The sequence below is a fragment of the Anguilla rostrata genome, chromosome 10, assembly GCF_018555375.3.
Source record: "Anguilla rostrata isolate EN2019 chromosome 10, ASM1855537v3, whole genome shotgun sequence".
In the NCBI taxonomy this organism is placed as follows: Eukaryota; Metazoa; Chordata; class Actinopteri; order Anguilliformes; family Anguillidae; genus Anguilla; species Anguilla rostrata.
Genome location: NC_057942.1, coordinates 36,544,935 through 36,564,615, shown reverse-complemented (window position 1 = coordinate 36,564,615; position 19,681 = coordinate 36,544,935). Strand labels below are relative to the sequence as shown.

The 19,681-nt window shown below is 42.8% G+C and overlaps 2 protein-coding genes across 6 annotated transcripts; both read right to left on the bottom strand.

The window, feature by feature from the left end:
* Nucleotides 1–257: 257 nt before the first annotated feature.
* On the bottom strand, nucleotides 258–5,081 carry LOC135233361 (beta-1,3-galactosyl-O-glycosyl-glycoprotein beta-1,6-N-acetylglucosaminyltransferase 4-like). 4 transcript variants are annotated; one of them, XM_064296803.1, is made up of 3 exons: nucleotides 4,959–5,081; nucleotides 4,186–4,256; nucleotides 258–3,606 (listed from the first exon to the last, which is right to left on the bottom strand). In XM_064296803.1, exon 3 carries the CDS (start codon nucleotides 3,603–3,605, stop codon nucleotides 2,310–2,312), a length of 1,296 nt encoding a protein of 431 aa, XP_064152873.1. In that variant the 5' UTR covers nucleotide 3,606; nucleotides 4,186–4,256; nucleotides 4,959–5,081; the 3' UTR covers nucleotides 258–2,309. The 4 variants fall into 4 exon arrangements, with proteins under 4 accessions (XP_064152873.1, XP_064152875.1, XP_064152876.1 ...); XM_064296805.1 differs by having other exon boundaries at nucleotides 4,186–4,279; nucleotides 4,959–5,050; XM_064296806.1 differs by having other exon boundaries at nucleotides 4,945–5,015.
* A 594-nt stretch (nucleotides 5,082–5,675) lies between these two features.
* Nucleotides 5,676–18,357, bottom strand: LOC135233360 (uncharacterized). 2 transcript variants are annotated; one of them, XM_064296801.1, is made up of 16 exons: nucleotides 18,153–18,357; nucleotides 17,708–17,838; nucleotides 16,175–16,351; nucleotides 15,893–16,035; nucleotides 15,028–15,172; nucleotides 14,853–14,929; nucleotides 11,807–14,663; nucleotides 11,433–11,588; nucleotides 11,008–11,150; nucleotides 9,361–9,523; nucleotides 9,059–9,168; nucleotides 8,733–8,820; nucleotides 8,548–8,644; nucleotides 7,297–8,431; nucleotides 6,336–6,456; nucleotides 5,676–5,959 (listed from the first exon to the last, which is right to left on the bottom strand). In XM_064296801.1, the coding sequence occupies exons 1-16, from the start codon at nucleotides 18,170–18,172 to the stop codon at nucleotides 5,820–5,822; spliced, it is 5,703 nt and encodes a 1,900-aa protein (XP_064152871.1). In that variant the 5' UTR covers nucleotides 18,173–18,357; the 3' UTR covers nucleotides 5,676–5,819. The 2 variants fall into 2 exon arrangements, with proteins under 2 accessions (XP_064152871.1, XP_064152872.1); XM_064296802.1 differs by having other exon boundaries at nucleotides 9,068–9,168.
* Nucleotides 18,358–19,681: the final 1,324 nt, after the last annotated feature.

Below are 19,681 nucleotides of genomic sequence, written 5' to 3'. Positions count from 1 at the left end.
GTTCACTTGTTTTGAATCTAATGCCACTACTTGGGTTGGCTAATAAACATGATTTAGGCGCATATTTGCTCAGCAAGTTATCAGTCTTTGGAATCAAGCCTAGACCTACACGGAAATGCCGTGGGGTTAGCACCCAGAACTGCTTACATAGATAAAAGTAGCTTCACAGTGAGCCCAGAGATACTGAAATACATGAGGAAAGAGGTGTTGCAAAACAACATAAATAATTCATTCAGAAATAATCAAGACACTGAGGATATCAAAGACCAGAGGTTCTCATTGTTTGCACTCTGCAGTATTCAGCCAAAGTAAAACTATTTCAGCATAAATTTTGAAGTTCTACGGGTGCTTCACCTGTAATTCAGAGCATAACATCAGTCACTACTGCTGTGGAAAGGCAAAACCACACCAAATATCAAAGTAGGGCCTGCTTATGCTTTATGGTCAGAAAGGATTTTATTTCCTGTTACATGGTCCATTAAACTGATATGGCGTTATGACAATAAAGCAATAAAACACTTTGTAAATGAGACATCCAAACACAAGATGAGAAAAGATGTTTGATGTTCATAGAAAGGGATATGCTAGTTTCATTGCATTAAGAAATCTAAAGTGGATTGGTTTTGAGGGATTTGCTTGCTAGAAGCTATTTTATATCTCAGTGCTAGCTATATAATATTGTTGTGAGTTGCCCCATTATAATTCATGATTGGCCTATGTTAATGCTTCCTTTGAGATGTGCACACAAATCACCCATATTTATACAGTATATATTTCTATATATATATATAAATTGGTGTGTCTAGGGAGGGTTTGGTTCAATTTTACAGAGCAGGGATTGAGAGTATCCTAAATTTATGGCTTTATTGTATCTTATGGTACTACTATGCAAGCACACCTAGACAAATTCCCATCAACTGTGTTGACATGGCAATGAATTATGAATTGAATTAATGAGAAAGCAAATTACAGTCAGTAGGTTTTCTAAATGAAGAAGAATGGAGGGTGTTATGGTGCCCGATAGTCAAGTAAAAGAAATAAAAAAAAATTATTTTCAGTATTCTATGGACAGATTAATGTTGCTGTTCGTATTATTTGTGTAAATTCGGACGGCATGTAATTCATCAATATTCCCAGAGAAGAGAAAACATCATCAGTGTCTTTGTAATGATTAAAATAAACATGGATACTCAGGTGTAAACCTGGCTACCATGCTTGTTACCTTGTACTGCTTGAACAGCCTATCCTGGAAAATAAAAGCATTACTGTTCAGCACCCATTCCGTGGAATCCAAAAAAACCTGTGGTCACCTTCCCTATCAGACAAATAAAAGTTCAGATATGGGTTAGAAAATGGCACTGGATGCTGGATTCAGGATTCAGGTTGGGGGTACTGTCATCAGTATTCGTTCCCTGAAAGTACCATGCCTTTAAGTGCAGGTTTCCATAGAAAGTGTCAATCAAATCAATCTGTCTCAAAATGATGAGAGATAGGGGCATATGATCTGGACACTTTAGAACAGTAGCTTTATGTGATATGGTGACGTATATTAAAACAAAACTCTCAACCACATGCAATTAATTATTGTACTGACTTGTTATTCCACTCTTAGGCTAATGTCAAGGCTTTGCGAAAGGCGTAAAAATAACATAAATCTATAAAAAGTAGCTTGAGTCCTCCATACCATAAGTAATTAAAAGACAACCACTCCTAATATAGAATTAGCACAACTGTTAACTTTTTCAAAAAGGGCAGTGCAATTTCAGAGTAAAATTAAAACACATCAATTTATCTTTAAAGAAGCATTTGAAGGTACAGAGCTAAAAATGACTGGAAAAAAGATAACACATTTTAACAGCACCAAGCAATACAATGCACAAGAAGGGCAAACAATCACACCGTGGAACTTATTGCAACGTGTCAAGAGTCAAGACTCATTCAAAATAAGCAGTTATTGCAGCCATTGCCTAACCTTGCATTAGGTTCCTTTAAAAATGTTATTTGCATTAAACTGTGACCTCTTATCTGTTCTTCTCATGATATCTTTCTTATGATAACATGATATGACTTGGACTCTCAGATGTTGAAAGCCAAGGTGTACGGCAGGTTTCCTCAGTTAAAAAAAAGACTGAGACTGAAGCCTGAAGCAGGTCAAAGTTTTGATTGGAAATGAAATCTGAAACATAAAGTGCATCAGAATATTCTGCTTGAAAATGTTTTTATCACAGACAATATATTGAAGTTATATATTCAATTGCTCACAAACTCAAATCCAAAATGCCTCACAACCCCCACCCTCTTCGAAAAGGTCATTTTGACCCCAGGTTAACCCAGTGTCGCTGCTTTTCTTCAAGTTTCTCCTCCAAGCACTTGATAAGTACAGGATCTACTTTGGGGTCAAACTTGTTGGCGAACCAATGTCCATAATTGAGAAGCCAGCGCAGTTCTGCAGCCCCAAAGATGCACACGCTACGCAGGTGAGTGCCCGTGCAGGACGGGTACAGGGACCCCTCCAGGTAGTTCCACTTCACCAGCCGAGTCTTGCTCATCAGGTCCGTGATATCGGGCGTGGACCGGGGGACCCCCCCAGGCACCCCTGGCACCCGTACCAGAGAGGCCCAAAAGTGCTCGTCCGGGGAGTACGTGTCCGCAGACCAAGACAGGAAGTCGTCCGCCAACCGGCTTTCGGAGACGTAGCTCACAAACTCGCGCGCCAGGACAAAGTAGGCGCTTCCGATAAACATCTCGATGCCGTGTGGGGGAGGGTCTTTGGCCTGAGTGGTCTTGACGGGCAGTTTCTGGTACTCAAAAGGCGCGTCCTTCACCACGTGCCGGAAGGCGAATCGCTGTTTCTTGAGCTCGCTGGGGCGGCTGGACTCCAGCATGTTGGCGCCCTTTAGCCTCTTCAGCTCCGACATCAGCTCAAAGTTGGACCTGAGGGGGAAGTCCTGGCCGCACAGGTTGATAACGTACTTCCACTTGACCGGGGACTTGAGGAGGTCCGACAGGCAGTTAAGGTCGGCCTTGAGTCTCGTGACGTGGGCATATTGCACCGACTCCAGCTTGGACGCCACAAAGACGTTGGGGAAACACTTGGACAGGTTCTCCATAGCGGCTATGAAGTTCTTGGAAGATTTTTGGTCATAGTGAATGCAGTAAATGTTGTGAGGCACATAGATCGCCCGTAACATCCGTTCCACCATATAGGCGTCCTTATGCACAACCAATGAATAGGCAAGTGGAAACTGCCGCTCCTCGCTCGATACCGAGATATCCACATATCCCCTCCAAACTATGTACCTCTGACAGTCTGAAGTTATAGATGCAATATTCTCATCTTCCAAAGTAACGACTTCTTTTCGCCTTATTTCTAAAGACTTCCCAATCTCAACTGGATTTAGTTCATAAATAGCAGTGCAATCGATGTCCTTATGTGCTTGATTTCTAAAAGCACCAGCAGAAATTCCATAGGGCTCAATGAAAAAGCTGTTCTTCACAGTCACTTTTATGTAGACAAGCTTCAACAGACACACAATGAGTAGTGACAGGGAGATCAAGTAGCACCTGTACTGCAGTTTTTGTAGATAGGTACATCTTATTTTCATTCTGTAGAGTATAAAAAAAACATGTTAAATAAAGTGTTATATAGGTAATAATGGAATGCATAGAAAGGCAATAATAGCAGCACATTATAAACTCTGACTGGGTTAGCAACTGTCACACAGCACACAGAAATGTGGTCAGGAATTTAAATCTGAATCTTCAGTCAAAATTGACGAATTTTGCTTTTCTGTTTTGCAAAGTTGGTACTAACATGTTAAAGTGGTTCTGGCACCACGGTGAGAAAGTATACTGGATTTAATATCTAAACCTTAAGCCAGATATTTCTCAAGGGACATACACAAGACATTAAACATTTGATTTAATCGGTCTGACCTCAAACTCTGTGTGATCCACAAAGTGTATCATGATTGATATTTTATTTCTTAACATTAACAGGTTCAAAAGCTGTTTTTATAGAAATCCCAAGCATATGCAAAATGTATTCAAGAGCTGTAGTTTTCAGTTTATTTCATGTGCTTTGTTTCAGCTTGTCATTGAGGTAAACTAGCCCCTTTAATGCATTTTTCATTTCTCACTCTTAAGTATTTAATCTTTTAAAATGGATAATTCCACAATACTTACCTTGCACAATAACAACTATGTTGATATTCTTCCTTCTGCCATTAAAAGTTTTCTCATTCTCACAGGACATACTGAAAAACAGTTACAAGATAGGCTACTCTGAATGAAAATAGCTGTACAATTACAACTCAAACAAAGAGGTATTAAGATAAGTCTCTAAAAGGTAGACTATAGGTCAACTACAGTCAATTATTATGACAAGACAGAGAAAAAATGACTTCAAGTTAATAATCAGCATTTTCATTACGAGATCATTATGAATATGTATTTGATGACAGTAACGTAGGCTATAGCCTACAGACGCTTTTGATCTAGCTGACCTACAGCACATCCCTCAAACGTCAAACCGAGTATTACCAACCTTTCTTTCACTTTTGCGAAATGGAACATATTAATTACTATTGTGCAGAATGACGATCGCAAAATGCTACAGTGTACATAGAAACGTTTGATTGCATACACCTTTTATGTGTTTATTGGATTTTACTTCATCTTGGAAATCGAACAAGCTTGTTTATGGGGAACACTGGCAAATAAAACCGTCCGAAATAGAAATAGCTTGAAAACACGGATATTACTCCACAATACCTACAACCGAACAGAGTTATTTATGTTTCAATATTCTAACCTATTCCTTTGATATAAATATGTATGAAAACTACCTAAGTTCACTTTTTTTCCACCTCCACGATGGTCCTCTAATATCCCGTTAGTAAAATGTAGCATGCGGAGCACAAGTTTCACCGAAAATGAACACACCGTAGGCAACTTACTTCCATGATGATCACGGGTCTTCATGCAGGTCTGACAACTTGGAATGGTAATGAGTTTTATGATTGCTGGTTTACGTTTCGCTGGGGCTAAGAGGAAGGGGGACGAGAAGTAGGTGTGGCAAACCATGCAATGCCAGCAAGCGTGAGAAATGCAGGCGGCTGACTGCCAGTGTGCGTCGGACATGAACAAACATCTATGCTGAGATGAACTTACATTATGTTTGACACAGAAAAAAAATGTGTGAATATATTATGCAGCCCAGACAGAGAGACATGTTTCTTGTTTTGGCTCTGTATTTGAAATTGGATTTTAAATTAAATAAATACGAGGTCAAAGTACAGACTGGTAACTTTAAGCCAGGGTTCTATACATATAAATCCATACATGGTTCATCCCCCTACTTACTTTAAATGACTATTAGTAGGGCATGGAATTGAAATGTGGCCACCCATTAACCACAACTGCAGCGTTCTGTTTGAACCTGATCAAAAATGTTGGCTACATTACAAAATGCAATGTTAAATTACTTTAAAATAAAAAATAAAATAAAAACATAAAATGTGTTTGATATGAGTTTTTATTTTTTGTTATTTTGTCCCACTGTGACCAATAATCAGAATGAAGTGCAAAGGAAAACAAATCCTCATATGACCCCTTTAAATGTTTTTATGTGGAGTGCATTTGGTTACACCCATTCAAGAAAATACTCCGGTGACTTAACTAAAATAAATTTTATTTCTATGGTTAAAAACAAGTACGACTGAAACAGTAAGTCAATACACAACAAAACAAATTTCAGCATTGCTGAAATTATACATACCAATAAATATACAGCTAAACATCACAAAAATATTATGAACTTAAATTGCCCAGTCTTCACTTTGTGAAAAGACGTCCCAGTAACGATCCATCAAGTGGCTGGGCATAAACTCGTCATTGCTGATTAAAATAATCCTGTTGATTTCCATGAAGTTGCTGACAGAGGTCTTTGCGGCTTCCTCTGTGGAAACAAACAGGGACAATGAGAGGCTGCTCGAAAAACGTGAAGCTTTCCCTCTGTTCAAACACCACCCCTGCACGACACTAGCCTCCACTCAGGGGGGAACCATTAAAAATTCAAAAGCCAGACAGCAGTGGAAGCTCTGGAAGGCAGACCTTTCCTCCGCCCGCCCCCCCCCGCCCAAAAAAAAGAGAAATCCCCTATAATACAGGGCTTCAAACTTGAAACCCCTCATAGTGCATAACGGACGGAACTGAAGCCCCCACCCACAGCCAGAGCACATGTACGATATTTTCCATAACATATAAATAACCAAAATAGCCGTTTGTGCATTAAGTCAGACGTGTAATTCATAATCAGCCTTCTAAGGACATACCTGTGTGGTGAGTCACCACAGGTGTGAAATCAGGAAAGAAGGCTTGTGTTGCTAAGGAATCCTTCGCTGCCAGGTCAGAACTCTCTGCATACATCACCGGTGACTTTGATCTGTAAGTCACCTGTAAAAAGTAGGACATAATATCGCTCAAGTCAAACTTCATTTCAATTGAGTACATATCTGAGTGCCTTGAGAACTTCACTACTTCAGCAAGGATCTCTCCTGGTCTTCCAAGCACAGGCATGCTCCACAAATATTTACCTACTAAATAAAGGCTCCATAGCTCACTAAGTACCGGGGTGATCCATCCCACATAATTGGAAGAGGAGGAAAGTTTGAGTGAAATTAAAAATATGGGAGGCAGTGGTACCACTGACACACTGGCACCAGTGCAGCATTCCAGAGTAATGATTGGAAGCCTCCTGTGTTATAATAAGAGAAATTAACAATGTCCCTTTTCTTAACTGTATAATGGATTACATGGAGCTTCTCACGAAAAGTTCAAAAACATCAAATATAAATTAACTATTACCATGTTAATATCAATTTAAAGTATCCAATAAATGTAGTTGACATAATACATAGACATAACAGATAAAATCATTATTTATTTTTAATATGCATTAACAAAATGCATTATTTTGAATACATTTCAAATAAAAGCTATTACTGAGAAAGAAGTGTGTTATTTATTTTTTGGGGGGGTGTTTGTGAAAGGTACATTGAGGTAAATTGTGATTCTCCATGTCTTACAGAAGGTGCAAACACTTTGACATTTCTGCTGGTAAAAACTCGACAATACTGTTTAGAAACCTGAGATTTGCCCATTGACTTGGGTTGGGTAACAATCTTTCCACCTTTAAAATGGCCCATCTGTCTTATTGCTCACACAAAGCTACTACTTGTCCATATTACATTTTCTGACTAAACATGCCAAAAAGGTAGGCCTATAGCTTTTTACCTTCAGTGTCTGCTGTAGAGCTTGGTCTCCAGGCTTGATAACTCCACGCTGAATAAGGTCGATCAACTGTCTGTTTCTGACTGCCGTGTCTCCATGCTGTGGAAGGGTCTTACAAGCAGCTGCCTCAAATGCACTCTTCTGATCTTCAGGACTCAAAGCTGCTCCAGAAGAGGTCTTATCAGGGACAGGATAACCGGGAGCTGAATTCCTACCCTTCGTGGAATGCGTTTCACTGGAGTTTCGCTGACCTTGTGCGATTACTCGCACTTCATGAGGAAAGCCTCTACCCTGTAAATCATCTGCGGTTCCAGCACCAGATTTCTTCGTACGTACAAGTGTCTTGTTCACACCGAGTGCATTCTGTTGGGCTGTGATCCAACCCGGTGGCTGAGACAAGTATACAGTTTGGTAAAGAGTGGAGGAAGAAGGCACTGGGGTGACGTTGGGTCTGGTTGGATGCGTCTGTGAGGTGTGGTGCTCAACCGTGAAGCTTGATGGGGCAATGCTTGCGTTATTGTTGGCGACCTCGAGGAAAGCCATCTGGGAGCTGCAGTCCACAGCGTTTTCACCTGTGACCTCTGACCTGTGCTCATCACCTCTTGAGCCAGCAGCTGGTTGAGATGAGGAGGGCAGTGTAGACTGGTGTGCAGAGATCTTAGCCTGCTCCAGTCCTCTTCCAGGCCTTCCGGTTTCCAGGTGAAGTGCATTATCTGTACGAGGCATGGCAACCTCTGCGTCTCCCAGGCCATCAACCTCGGCCTCAGATTCCACTGAATCAGTGTCTGAGCTAATGTGAGTGGAATCGCTAGAGTGGTGCAGGACGCCTGCATCTCCGGGACTAGAAACGGACAGGGAATGGGGAGGTTCCTCAGAGACTCCTCCATGACAGCTCAAAGGGGCCTCCTGTTCTGGTGTTCCTCTGTAGGGCCCCGTGTTACGTCCCCAGGGAGCGCCGGCTCCAGGTTTTGGGCCCTGTGTCGAGGGCTGCCCTCCTAGCAGCCGACAGCTCTGTGCCTGAACACTAAGTTTGAGGGCGTTCTGCTTCTGAAGAATGCTCAGGAGGCATTTCTGTCTTGAGGCTAAGGACATGAGCTGTTCCCTCAGAAGGCCCTGTTTGAATGAATCAGATGCCATCCTGCAATACAAAAAATTTAAACGGACTTATCCCCCACGGGTAGCTGTGGACTTTTGAATAAAAGGTGGGCTGTGGCATTGAGAATATGCTGAACGGAATTTATAAAATCCTCATACCTGTACTTTCTGGTGAGCTCACGGTTTTCTGCTTTGTGTTTGTTTAACACGCTATTCAGGACTTCCTGGATTTGAGAAAATGCTTCTGAAAATTTACCTGTCAGGACACACACTGTTACCCTAGGCACAGTAAATATATCTTTCATTTCTAGCCACAGAAAATTCACATCAATATCTCAAGTCACCTATATCTTCTGGGCTTGAAAATTCCCAGGTTGACATCTCCTTTTGCTTCTTTTCCACGCTCTCTAAAGTTGTGATGGTGGATTCCAGCTAATACAAGAATATAAACAAATAATGGGTAACAAAGACAGTATGTCGTTTCCTTGAGGCCAAACAATCATGAAAAATTTACCACATACTTTTTTAAAATGCTGCGATTGTATGAGTCCATCATATTTGTCATTCAACTGAATTCATTCAATAGTCATTCTGGCACAAGGTGACGGTGATACGTTGCTTGTATTAATTATGTAAGTGCTGGACCCACAGAATATGAACAGTACTTTACCGTGCTTACTTCACTGCAGCCATGACTTTCTTTAGAGGGCCGAGTTCCACTCCCACTGCGATCGCTCTCACAGTAAAGGGAAGGGGCTGATGGTTTTCTTTTCTCTACTGCTTTCATGGGTAGATAACATGTCATACAGAATGCGCTACAGCCAAACCAGTGCCAGACAGACAGGCATTCGACCAACTACAGCTATGATGCTGTACACCAAAATAAATTTTTATTCAGATCAAATGTATCAGACCAAAAAAGCATTCATTGTAATGTAATGTTACAGTTTTGCTCTTCTGTGTGATTGATACCTGGGGGGGGTTTGGAAAAGCCTTCACGTGGTGATACAAAAGGTCCACGGAATGTTGAAAGCAACTCTTTGATGCATTCCGCACATTCCAAATCCAAGGGGCTCTTCCCAAAGACGTTTTGGTCATTAGGGTTTGAACCGTACTGAAGGAGGAGCTTGACAGTCTGTTTAAAAATATAAGAGGTTTTTATTGTTGTTGAGAAAACAGTCCAACTCATTCAAACATCTGGACAGAAAAAATGACATGGAATAATAGCACCTCACATCCATTTATGAAGTTACAAGTAATCAACGTTTAAAGACAAAGTTTCAACTACCTTACCAAACAATGAATGTCACAGACATAGACTAGCTAGTCACAAAAGAGATGAATGATAGAAGACACCATACCATAGCTCGTCTCTCCCCAGGTAATCCCAAGAATGAGCCAAGAATAAAGTTCAAAAATCAACAAAAGACAAAAAAACAACAGGGACAAAATGTACAATGCCTGACCTAGATGCAATGCTCAGATGCCCCAGATGCCAACTGCCAAAAGTAAAGAGAGGCCCACATTTTACAGTGCTGTGAAAAAGTATTTGATCCCCTCCTGATTTCCTCTATTATTGCATATCTGTCACACAAAATGGTTGCAGATCATTAGACAAAATGTAATATTAGTCAAAGAGAAACTGAGTAAAGGCAGAAGACATTCTAAAATGATTTAATTTATTTAATTAAAAAATACATAAGCATAAGCATACATAACTCCCAAATCACCCATATGAAAACGTAACTTCCTCCTTAGTTACTCAATCAACCTATGAACCAAATTTAATTGATAATTAGATTCAGCTGAGGGCACACAACCAGGCTTCACTGCAGCCAGCCCTGTTGAATCTAAACCCCACTCATACTCAACCTTACCATCCTAGTGAAGTAGTCACCGCAAAGTTTCTATGAGCACACTAAGCCACGATCAAAGTTCCAGAACAGATGAGAAAAAAGTTGAAATACGTCAGCCTGGAAAGAGTTACAAAGCCATTGCGAGTCACTGGAAAACCACTTGGAACAGTGGTGAAGCTTCCCAGGAAAGGGCAATTACACATCTGAATGGGTGAAAAGAAACAAAATAAAAATTTTGGACAGGCCTAGTCAAAGCCCTGACTTGAACCCAATAGAGATGCTGTGGCATGAACTGAAAAGAGCAGTACATGCTCGAAAGCCTACCAACCTGTCTGAATCCCAGATTCAGCAGAATTTGTCTGAATAAAATACATTTACATTTATTGGTGCTGCCATCATACCAGGCAGGGAATTTTGTGTCCCATCAGATTGCTTTGCATAGAGATTTAAAACCGTGGTGAGATATTCTGTCACATATACAACTATAAATTACATTTGTACATCTGTCAGCCCAGCAGGATCTAGTATTAATCCCAGTCATGGCATGTACACACAAACACAGCCACACACGCACCGTTTGCCAGGAAACACGTGGTACAGCGCACACGCACTTTTTCCACATCGCAAATGACCACCCAGGCGCTGCATTCTTTCTTTCGGTTCATAAAGCCAGACGGGCTCACATGCGAACACATGAAGAGCAGTGAGGCTTTCTGAAGTTGCTCGTCTGGTGCAAAAGGGGAGCCTCTGTGTGAAAGTGTACCTCATAGTGGTTTGAGGTGACAGCGTCATGCAGAGGTGTGAGTCCCTCTAGGCCTCGGCTGTTGATGTCGGCCCCCGAGAGCAGCAGCTCCTCCACCACAGCCACGCGTCCCAGGGCGCTGGCTTCGTGCAGAGCTGTCCATCCTGCCAAAAATGCATTCATTTAAAAAACAATATAAGACAGCAGTCTGATTTTACATTAGTGGATACAATAGGACACAAATACAGTTTTTACATCTTAATTATAATTTATTATAATTATAAAAACCCTGACAACACAAATGCTGCATTGAATCCGTAGCCCAAGATATGAGCGTGAAGCTTTCGATCTGACATTAAGACTCCCCAACGTGGCTCTCTTCATGCTGAACAACAATGAATATCAGCAAACTGAAGCGTGCATAAAAGAAAATTTGTGTTGGTAACCTGCATAATCTGCTTGGTTGACATTTATCCCTGCCTCTATCAAGGCTCTGACAAGAGCAAGGTCCCCTCTCTTGGCAGCTAAATGAAGATGCGATTCTCCTCGGCTGTTTCTCTTGTTGATGTTTCGTACTGGTAACTTCAAGGCCTGTTGTGGTCCTGAATGGGGGGGGGGGTGGTGCAAGAGGCAGGACAGGAATTATGTTACAAAGTAGGAAATAACAACAAATCAGATATGGGATTAAATGTACATTTCCTCTGATAATATAGAATCAATTCTGTGCTTTTTATTATTAAATTAATTTAAGTGAAAAAGGTGCAAATTAGTGCACATTTTCTGCAAATACATTGGAGGGATGAGAGAAGTTTTTCAGTACCTCCACAAGATGTGGTAGCAGCACAAGCACTTGCACATACTACCTTGCTTCTTCCTGGATGCTTTTTTGATGAGGCATTGTGCTTGCTCTTCTGCTGAATCTCTTCGTCTTTTTTACAACTATTTTTAGTTTGGCTGATTTTGCTTTTTTGACTTTGTTGGCCAGAGAAATTGCTGAGGACATAGTCTTTGTTTTGGTGTTTTACATCTACACAGATTCCCACATTGCTTGTCTTATGGCCAGAATCCACTGTGCTGGCTGAGTTTAATTGTGCAGAAAAGGTGACGTTTCCCTTGCAGTTTCCAGTATTATTCTCTATGCTTGTTCCAAATGCATTTTCAAAGCTACGCTTTCCATTGTCCTTTACTTGACCCTTAGTGGAACCCAATGTTAGCTCTGGATGTAGACAGACATTTTCTAAAGCTGTACCAAAACTGTTGCGTTCCATGTAATTAGATTCTGAGATCATAGTGCAGTCGGAGTCATATGAGCTGTGCGTTTTGCCATCTATGACAGTAGCATCATTCATGGCAAGGTCAAAGCTTCCCCCCATATCGCAGGCTAGCTCCATGTCTTTAGAGTTACATGTGCTTAATGAATTAATTTGATTACTTTTGGGGCTTTCTTTACTACTTCTAGACTCCATTTTTTGCATATAACTTTCAGTGACTAATGTGTTTTCCATTTCCTGGATGGTTGAGGTCACTTGGGTTTCAGAACAACTAGAAGTGATGGATGCAGAGTCATACAGGAGTGTTCCCTTTAGAAGCTGCTCTCCACACTGTAAGCCGGGTCTTTCAGGAGATATTTTCAGGATTGCGTCTGTGTGCATCCCTCCCATCTCTTTTCCCTGGACATAATTTCCGGACAAATCTGTCTGGCTGCAATTCAACAACAAACATTCCTCTTCCATGAGTCTTCCTCTAGTCCTGTCAGCATTCTCAGAACTGAGAGTAGAATGTGCATTGCCATTGATCTCTGTCAATTCTGACACCTGCTCTACTGCATGCAAGTGTTCTGCAACAATATAGTTTTGTACAGATTTCTTCTGGTGCTCACTGGCCCTGTTTTGTGAGTCAGATAACTCTTTCATGTGACTGCTTGCTCCTGTCATTGGCACAGGTCCAGTCACCGTTCTTGACGTGAGTCTGTGCAGATTACTCTGATCTTCCTCCATACTGTACGTGAGACTGCAGTCTTTAACGTGTGAATCAGGAGGCCCTTGCTGCATCGAAATGTCTGAGGATACGGTCATACTCTCGGGATTGACGACTTTGCTTGATGTGCCGTGGTTAAGGTTTTCATTTACACTGGAGACAACACGCAGTCCGTCATCGCGATCCACACGCAGTCCACTGGGAGAAAACCCTTCGCTCTTACTAAGGTTTTCGAACAGCAAGGATGGAGTACTGCTGTCAGACTCGAGTGCCAGTGTTGGTTCCTCTACTGATGCACCTGACCGTGTTTCCTCCTGCCTATCACCCTCAGTGGAGAGACACTGTTGAACAACCATGTGTCTGAACACATCTGAATGAGGTGCGAGCAACGAAATGCTACATTCTTCCAAATTTTCTTCCGCACCACATCCACCTAGGCTGTGGTGAACAATCCCAGATTCACCAGACATGTTAGTTGAGAAGTCAGAATCTCTTAAAACCTCTGGTGCTTTGAATGGGAGGACATGTCTCTCACTTCCCACTGTAGAGTCACCACTGTTGTCCCTTTGAATATCGCAGAGATTCTGTATCAAATCACTTGTGTTGGTGTTTATTACTGGTTCTCCACTGATTCCTAGAATCAGGCCAAAAGTGGTTCCTTTAGATTTTGGTTTATCTGCCACAGGCAGAGCAGGCAGTATGCTCTGGGACACTGTATCATCCTGTAACTCAGGTTCACACCCCACTGTTTGGGGCCCCTTTGTCCTGGTTTTATTTTCAGCTTCCATGCTGCCCACTAAATCGGGGCTTCTGCTATTATGTAAATCACCCTGTTGTTCCTGGGTATTTTCAACACAACGCCGGTCTCCAGTTTTATCAAGGCAGGGAATCAAATTAGATTCTGGCATTTGCTTCACCAAATCATAATCAAGAAATCCATTTCTGATTTTGCTGAGCGAAAAACGACTATTGCAAATGTCTGCATCCGTCTGGACATCCTGTTGAGAACAATGGCATGCAGAAGCAGTCTTCCTGTCCTCTGATTTTGCCGGTTTACTCCTGTCCTGTTCTGTGCCACGCTCGTCTCGAAGTTCAGCAGATATTTCTCTGCTCCCTGCCTCACACAACACACCCCCGAGTGCAAGTAAATCTAAACGGCTGTCATTCCAGCCACTCCCGGCTCCAGTCCTTCTTCTTGTAATTCGGGCCACAGGGGATTGGCTCATTGTCCTCTGGGCCACAGAAGATTGGCTCACGGTCCTCTGAGCCACAGGGGATTGGCTCATTGTCCTCTGGGCCACAGGAGATTGGCTCATAGCCCTCTGGGGTCCAGGGGATTGGCTCACTGTCCTCTGGGCCACAGGAGATCGGCTCATAGCCCTCTGGGGTCCAGGGGATGGGCTCACTGTCCTCTGAGCCACAGGGGATTGGCTGATTGTCCTCTGGGCCACAGGGGATTGGCTCACTGTCCTCTGGGCCACAGGGGATTGGCTCACTGTCCTCTGAGCCACAGGGGATTGGCTGATTGTCCTCTGGGCCACAGGGGATTGGCTCACTGTCCTCTGGGCCACAGGGGATTGGCTCACTGTCCTCTGGGCCACAGGGGATTGGCTCATTATTCCCTGGGCTGCAGGGGTTCTGCTTCTGGTTCTTACAGCCTCAGCCGAGCTGTGCGAGGACTTAGCGGCACTTTCCTCCACCTGAAATGCAAAAACGTAAAGCTCTGCTGCTTTCAGCATGACCTCACACCTAATGAATATGCGCCAATTCTTTTTACCGGAAAGAGAGAACTTGTAATGTATAGTGACAAAATTGAAAATATCTTCATCCTATAAATAATGTAATGAACGTAAATACCACCTGGAACATGAAAGGGTTAAGTCACTCACTTTCTTTTGCATCTTGCAAGTGACTTGCTGCCTGTTACCGTCTTCTTGAACAGGGTTATGGTTGGACCTTCTTTGAGCTTAAAAAAAACCAAAAAACTTAAAGCTTTCTTAACATGGTTAAAGTGAGTCCTTCAGTCAACACAGACCCTTTTCTTACGGAGGAAATTATTCAGACCTGACACTGATATTCGCCTAGTCCTGGGTAAGTATCTTTCAATCATTTTTCTCAAGGAGCTGTCATCTGTCATGTCGAGGGCAGTCTTCCCCTGCTCGTTTTTCATTGTGGGATTAGCACCGCTGTCCAGAAGCAGCTGAGCAACCTGTAAAGGCATTAACTAAACTCACAACCGCTAAATGGCTACACGCAGACTATTAAACTATATGAGCTTCTCATTTCATTGTACAAGCGACTCGCTTACTGTGGTTGCAAGATATCTTTCTAAACAATAATAATAACATAAATCTATATAAACACCCAGCCACCCCCAATAGAAAGGAATTAAACAGTCATCTATTCCATTAAGTTAGAGGATTATGATCAAGAGAAAAGCACCTAATGGCGACCGCAGCCCATGGCTTTGTGTAGAAGAGTACCTGATGGTGACCGTAGCCTATGACAACGTGTACAGGCATACCCAATGGTAACTGTAGCCTATGGCATTGTGAGAGGTGTACCTGATGGTAACCGTAGCCTATGGCATTGTGAGAGGTGTACCTGATGGTAACCGTAGACTATGGCATCGTGAGACGTGTACCTGATGGTAACTGTAGCCTATGGCATCATGTAGAGGAGTGCCTGATGGTAACTGTAGCCTATGGCATCATGTAGAGGAGTGCCTGATGGTGACCATAGCCTATGGCATTGTGAGAGGTGTACCTGATGGTAACTGTAGCCTATGGCATTGTGAGAGGTGTACCTGATGGTAACTGTAGCCTATGGCATTGTGAGAGGTGTACCTGATGGTGACCGTAGCCTATGGCATTTGCAAGGTGGTCCTGATGAGTAACGTCAGCCTAGACTGGCATTGTGAGAGGTGTACCTGATGGTGACCGTAGCCTATGGCGTCATGCAAAGGAGTGGTTCCTTTGTCCCCTATGCAGTTGACCACAGCTCCAGCCTCCAGCAGAGCTGCTGCTATTTCATAGCAGTCTCCGATCGCTGCCTCATGCAGGGGGGTCCAACCTGAAAACCGCGCCAGTCCCTCAGCGTGCATCGTATTACCAATCATCAGCCATTATTCTGCGTGACCGTTTGACTGGAGAGTGCCGCGGTGCTACCTGCGTACTCGTCTCTGTTTGACCGGAGAGTGCCGCGGTGCTACCTGCGTAATCGGCTCCGTTCACGTCCACGTCCAGCTGCAGCATGGCCCTCATCAGCCTCACGTCTCCGTCCATTGCCGCTCGGTGCAGCAGTGTCTCTCCCTGCAGGTTCCTCCGGTTGATGGCGCTGAGAGGCGGGCCCTTTCCGCCTCTGGACCGCAGCGCTGCTTTCTTTTTACCTGCAAAAACATGATGTCAAGTTAGACCTCTCTCAGTACACCCATTTGTGCATTTCATGAAGTTCCAGAAGACGTGAAATCCCATTGCCGTTTCGGTGTGGGAATATCAACAGCATCATCGATGTACCTGACGAAGACCTTTGAGGTCGAAACGTTGTACTATTAAATCACTTTTGGAGCAGGAAAAACAGCGTGCGGATATACTCTCTCTTCTTACTATTTTTTTATCCTGCGCCTGTTGGAATATTTCGGATGTGCGTGCATTCCCCCGGACAATATCAACAGCATTTACATGTTTATAAACAAAGTGATTCAGCTTGAAGGTGGTCTTTGGAAGCATATTGCATTCATTCTGAATAACATTTTTTGACAGTTACTAACCAACACTGCTGAAAAATCACTGAAAGCACTATCAGGGAAATTGCAAAAAACAGGGAAAGTCATGGAACTGCCAAAAAATTACAGAATTCACGAAATCCGCGACACTTACAATTTCTTTTGAACAGCACACAATTGTTTAATTTTGTGATGGCCATACATTTCCTTGTATGAGGGGATGATGGCACTTAAAAGGAAAATGGTGCTGGGCTAGTCAAATGTTACCTACCTAATGACTAACAATGAAAGTAAAAATAGGGAGTTTCCCCTTATAATCATTGCTAAACTGGTGGGGTGGTAGAGCCGTTTACATTCCTTGGGGCTGCCCTTTCTACCACTTAATAGAAGCACGCAAAGGGCACTGCAGTCATTAAAAATGCTCCACAGGTTTGTAGAGACAGGCTGTTGTTGAAAATTTTCTCACCTTTAACACTGCTGTACACTGCGGAAATACCACACACCACAATAGCACACGTTCAAAGAGAGAATAAGGAAGCTGCCAACATCCCCCAGCAATACACTTTCTCTCCTTTTTATATCTTAGATACATCAGCGTCAAAGTAAATCCACTGCATGTCCAATGTCCAGTCAGACCCAGCAAATCAATTTTATCCCCCCTCCCAAACTACAAGGTCTCAGAAAACCAGCATTAAAGATTTTCAGAACAGCATGTATGTGCCCCTACCCATCAGTGCTCTTCAGCCCGATTAGCAGCATGGTCCTTGAATGGGATCACGATCATGCTAGCGACCTGCAACTGTGACCAGGGAGGGTGCACAATTGCCAACTGCAAATGTACCTAAAGCACTACTACACAGCCACCAGACTATAGACTTTTCAAAGCCTGCATGGCTCATTTGTGAGGACGGAGAGGTTTGGAATCACTCTGTTGGTCAAGACTGGAAAAACTGGCGAATATGAAAATAATATATGAGATCTGTCGTGTGAGGCAGAGAATAAAACACAAAGTAAAATTACTCTTTGGAGTCCTGCTGCACTTTTCAGATTCAGCTTGTGCGCCATGGTTTGTTTCTTGTTTCCGCTTTCTCTGATTGCTACTGTGGTTCCCAGACACTGCAAGCTCACATTCAGGGGATGCCTTCCTCTTCCTGAAAGGAAGACAGTGTTTAAAAGCAAAATATTCCAGTTATTATTCACACCGCATAATGATCGTTTCTGTCACAGATTATTTCTGAGCATCATTATTATGGCGAGAAGGGTACTTTGAGGTCAATCAGTAAATAACATTACCATAATAGTAGGCCGGTTGATTAGGTTATTTAAATTAACGTTCATCACTTTGCATGATGTGACCTTCATCGTGAAGCACAAAGAGGACGAGGGCGTGTACGTGGCAGTCAGCTGGAGGAACTTTAATTCACGGGGGGAAAAAGCCACTGAGAATCTCACACGAGAGACGCACCTTTTAGTCTCCAGTTCCATGTTCCTGGAAAGAGGGCGGAGTCTTCGGGCGCTCTGCCTGGACACGGGCTCCGCCCTTCTGGAAACACCGCCGCCGTTTCTCCGTGCGCGGCCACGGGCTGCGGAGCGTAAAAAGCTCGTTATCTCTGCGCGGAACGCCCTTCTGTGGCGCGTCTCACATTATTCACATATCTCAGCGTTGGCCAGCAAGGATAAACCGACATTTACGTTAACCCCGTAAATGTCTTTTTTATTCACTCAGAAATCCCATGCAGGGACCGCTGTTCTGAGATGTGTGTCACCATTGACTCGATGCACGCGGAGATTTCCCCCCCTCGTGCACTCGGGTGGCATAATAAGCGCTGTGTTTTTCCACAGAATACCAGGGGATTTGGTCTGAATTTGCACACTTTCCACATACACTGAGGCATTCAGGACTCAGGAACATTACTTTATTCAATACATTTCTGTCCGACTCACTTATTTAAGCGGATAGTGCTGTTTACTGAGCAATGTGAAACACGTAAAGTGTAAGGCCCGAATTCCCTATTCTGTTTGTTAGGATACGAGGCAACTGCACCTCCTCCCCCACTGAAAGGAAAAGATAACATCCTGACACTGCATCGTACAGTAAATAAAGATTGCAGAAACGATTGCAAAATTCACAAGCCTCTATCAGGGCTTCCTGTATATTCAAACCCAAAGCCACCCAAAACCACACGTCTTGTAGACATCTCAGCAGTTAATCGCCCAATGAAAGCTGCCTTTAAGACAGATGCAATGCTGCCTTCAGCACCTCATCATTTAATTTGAAGAGGTTAAAGAGCTGACATTCATGTACTGTAAATCACACTGACTTTTCCCAAGCTTACTCTACAGATGCCAAATTACAGCAGAAAAAAATTTAAAAAACTTAAAGAAATCGACAGAAAGTAAGTATAGGTGTACATATTCATTCGCTGAAATCTTTTTAAAAATGCATGTAGTTTTATATACCACATGCAGTAACACTGCATATGCTCCAATGAAAGGTCGCGCTTATGTTTGCGTTGGCAGAAAGACGTGTTTTAATAAAGACCCGCCACATCATACCTAGGCCAACATGTGGCCTCCTCAGAGACTGTCCTGTGTGCATAAATATCTCAGATAACATTTGACCTGGCACATACCACACACACGTGTGTGTATGTATGTGCATACACACACACACACACACGCACATATATTTACATCTACACATGCATGTTAGTATAAGGATGGGAATTCATCAGTTAAAAGTCCATGTAAGTACTAAGATATATATGCTTTCTTTTTCTTCAGAGATTTGTGGTGTTATCGCTGCAGCTGGCAATGCAGCGCTTATATCTGTAAATGTGCTTTGATGGAATGCCACTGATGGCCTATGTTTGCACCGAGAACAGTACCAACATCACCTTTTACTTCCACAACAATGAAGTATTAATGCTGCAACGCACAAGCATGAAAACAAATTACTTAGAAATAATGTTACATGGACTGTGACCAAATTTT

Excerpts from the sequence above, each read along its gene's own strand:
- LOC135233361 (XM_064296803.1), bottom strand. The coding sequence starts at position 3,605 with ATGAAAATAAGATGTACCTATCTACAAAAACTGCAGTACAGGTGCTAC.
- LOC135233360 (XM_064296801.1), bottom strand. The coding sequence starts at position 18,172 with ATGGAACTGGAGACTAAAAG. Across the intron at positions 9,169-9,360 it reads CTTTTCCAAACCCCCCCCAG|CAGTAGAGAAAAGAAAACCA; the intron begins GTATCAATCACA and ends TACCCATGAAAG. Across the intron at positions 6,457-7,296 it reads CTCTACAGCAGACACTGAAG|GTGACTTACAGATCAAAGTC; the intron begins GTAAAAAGCTAT and ends TACTTTTTACAG.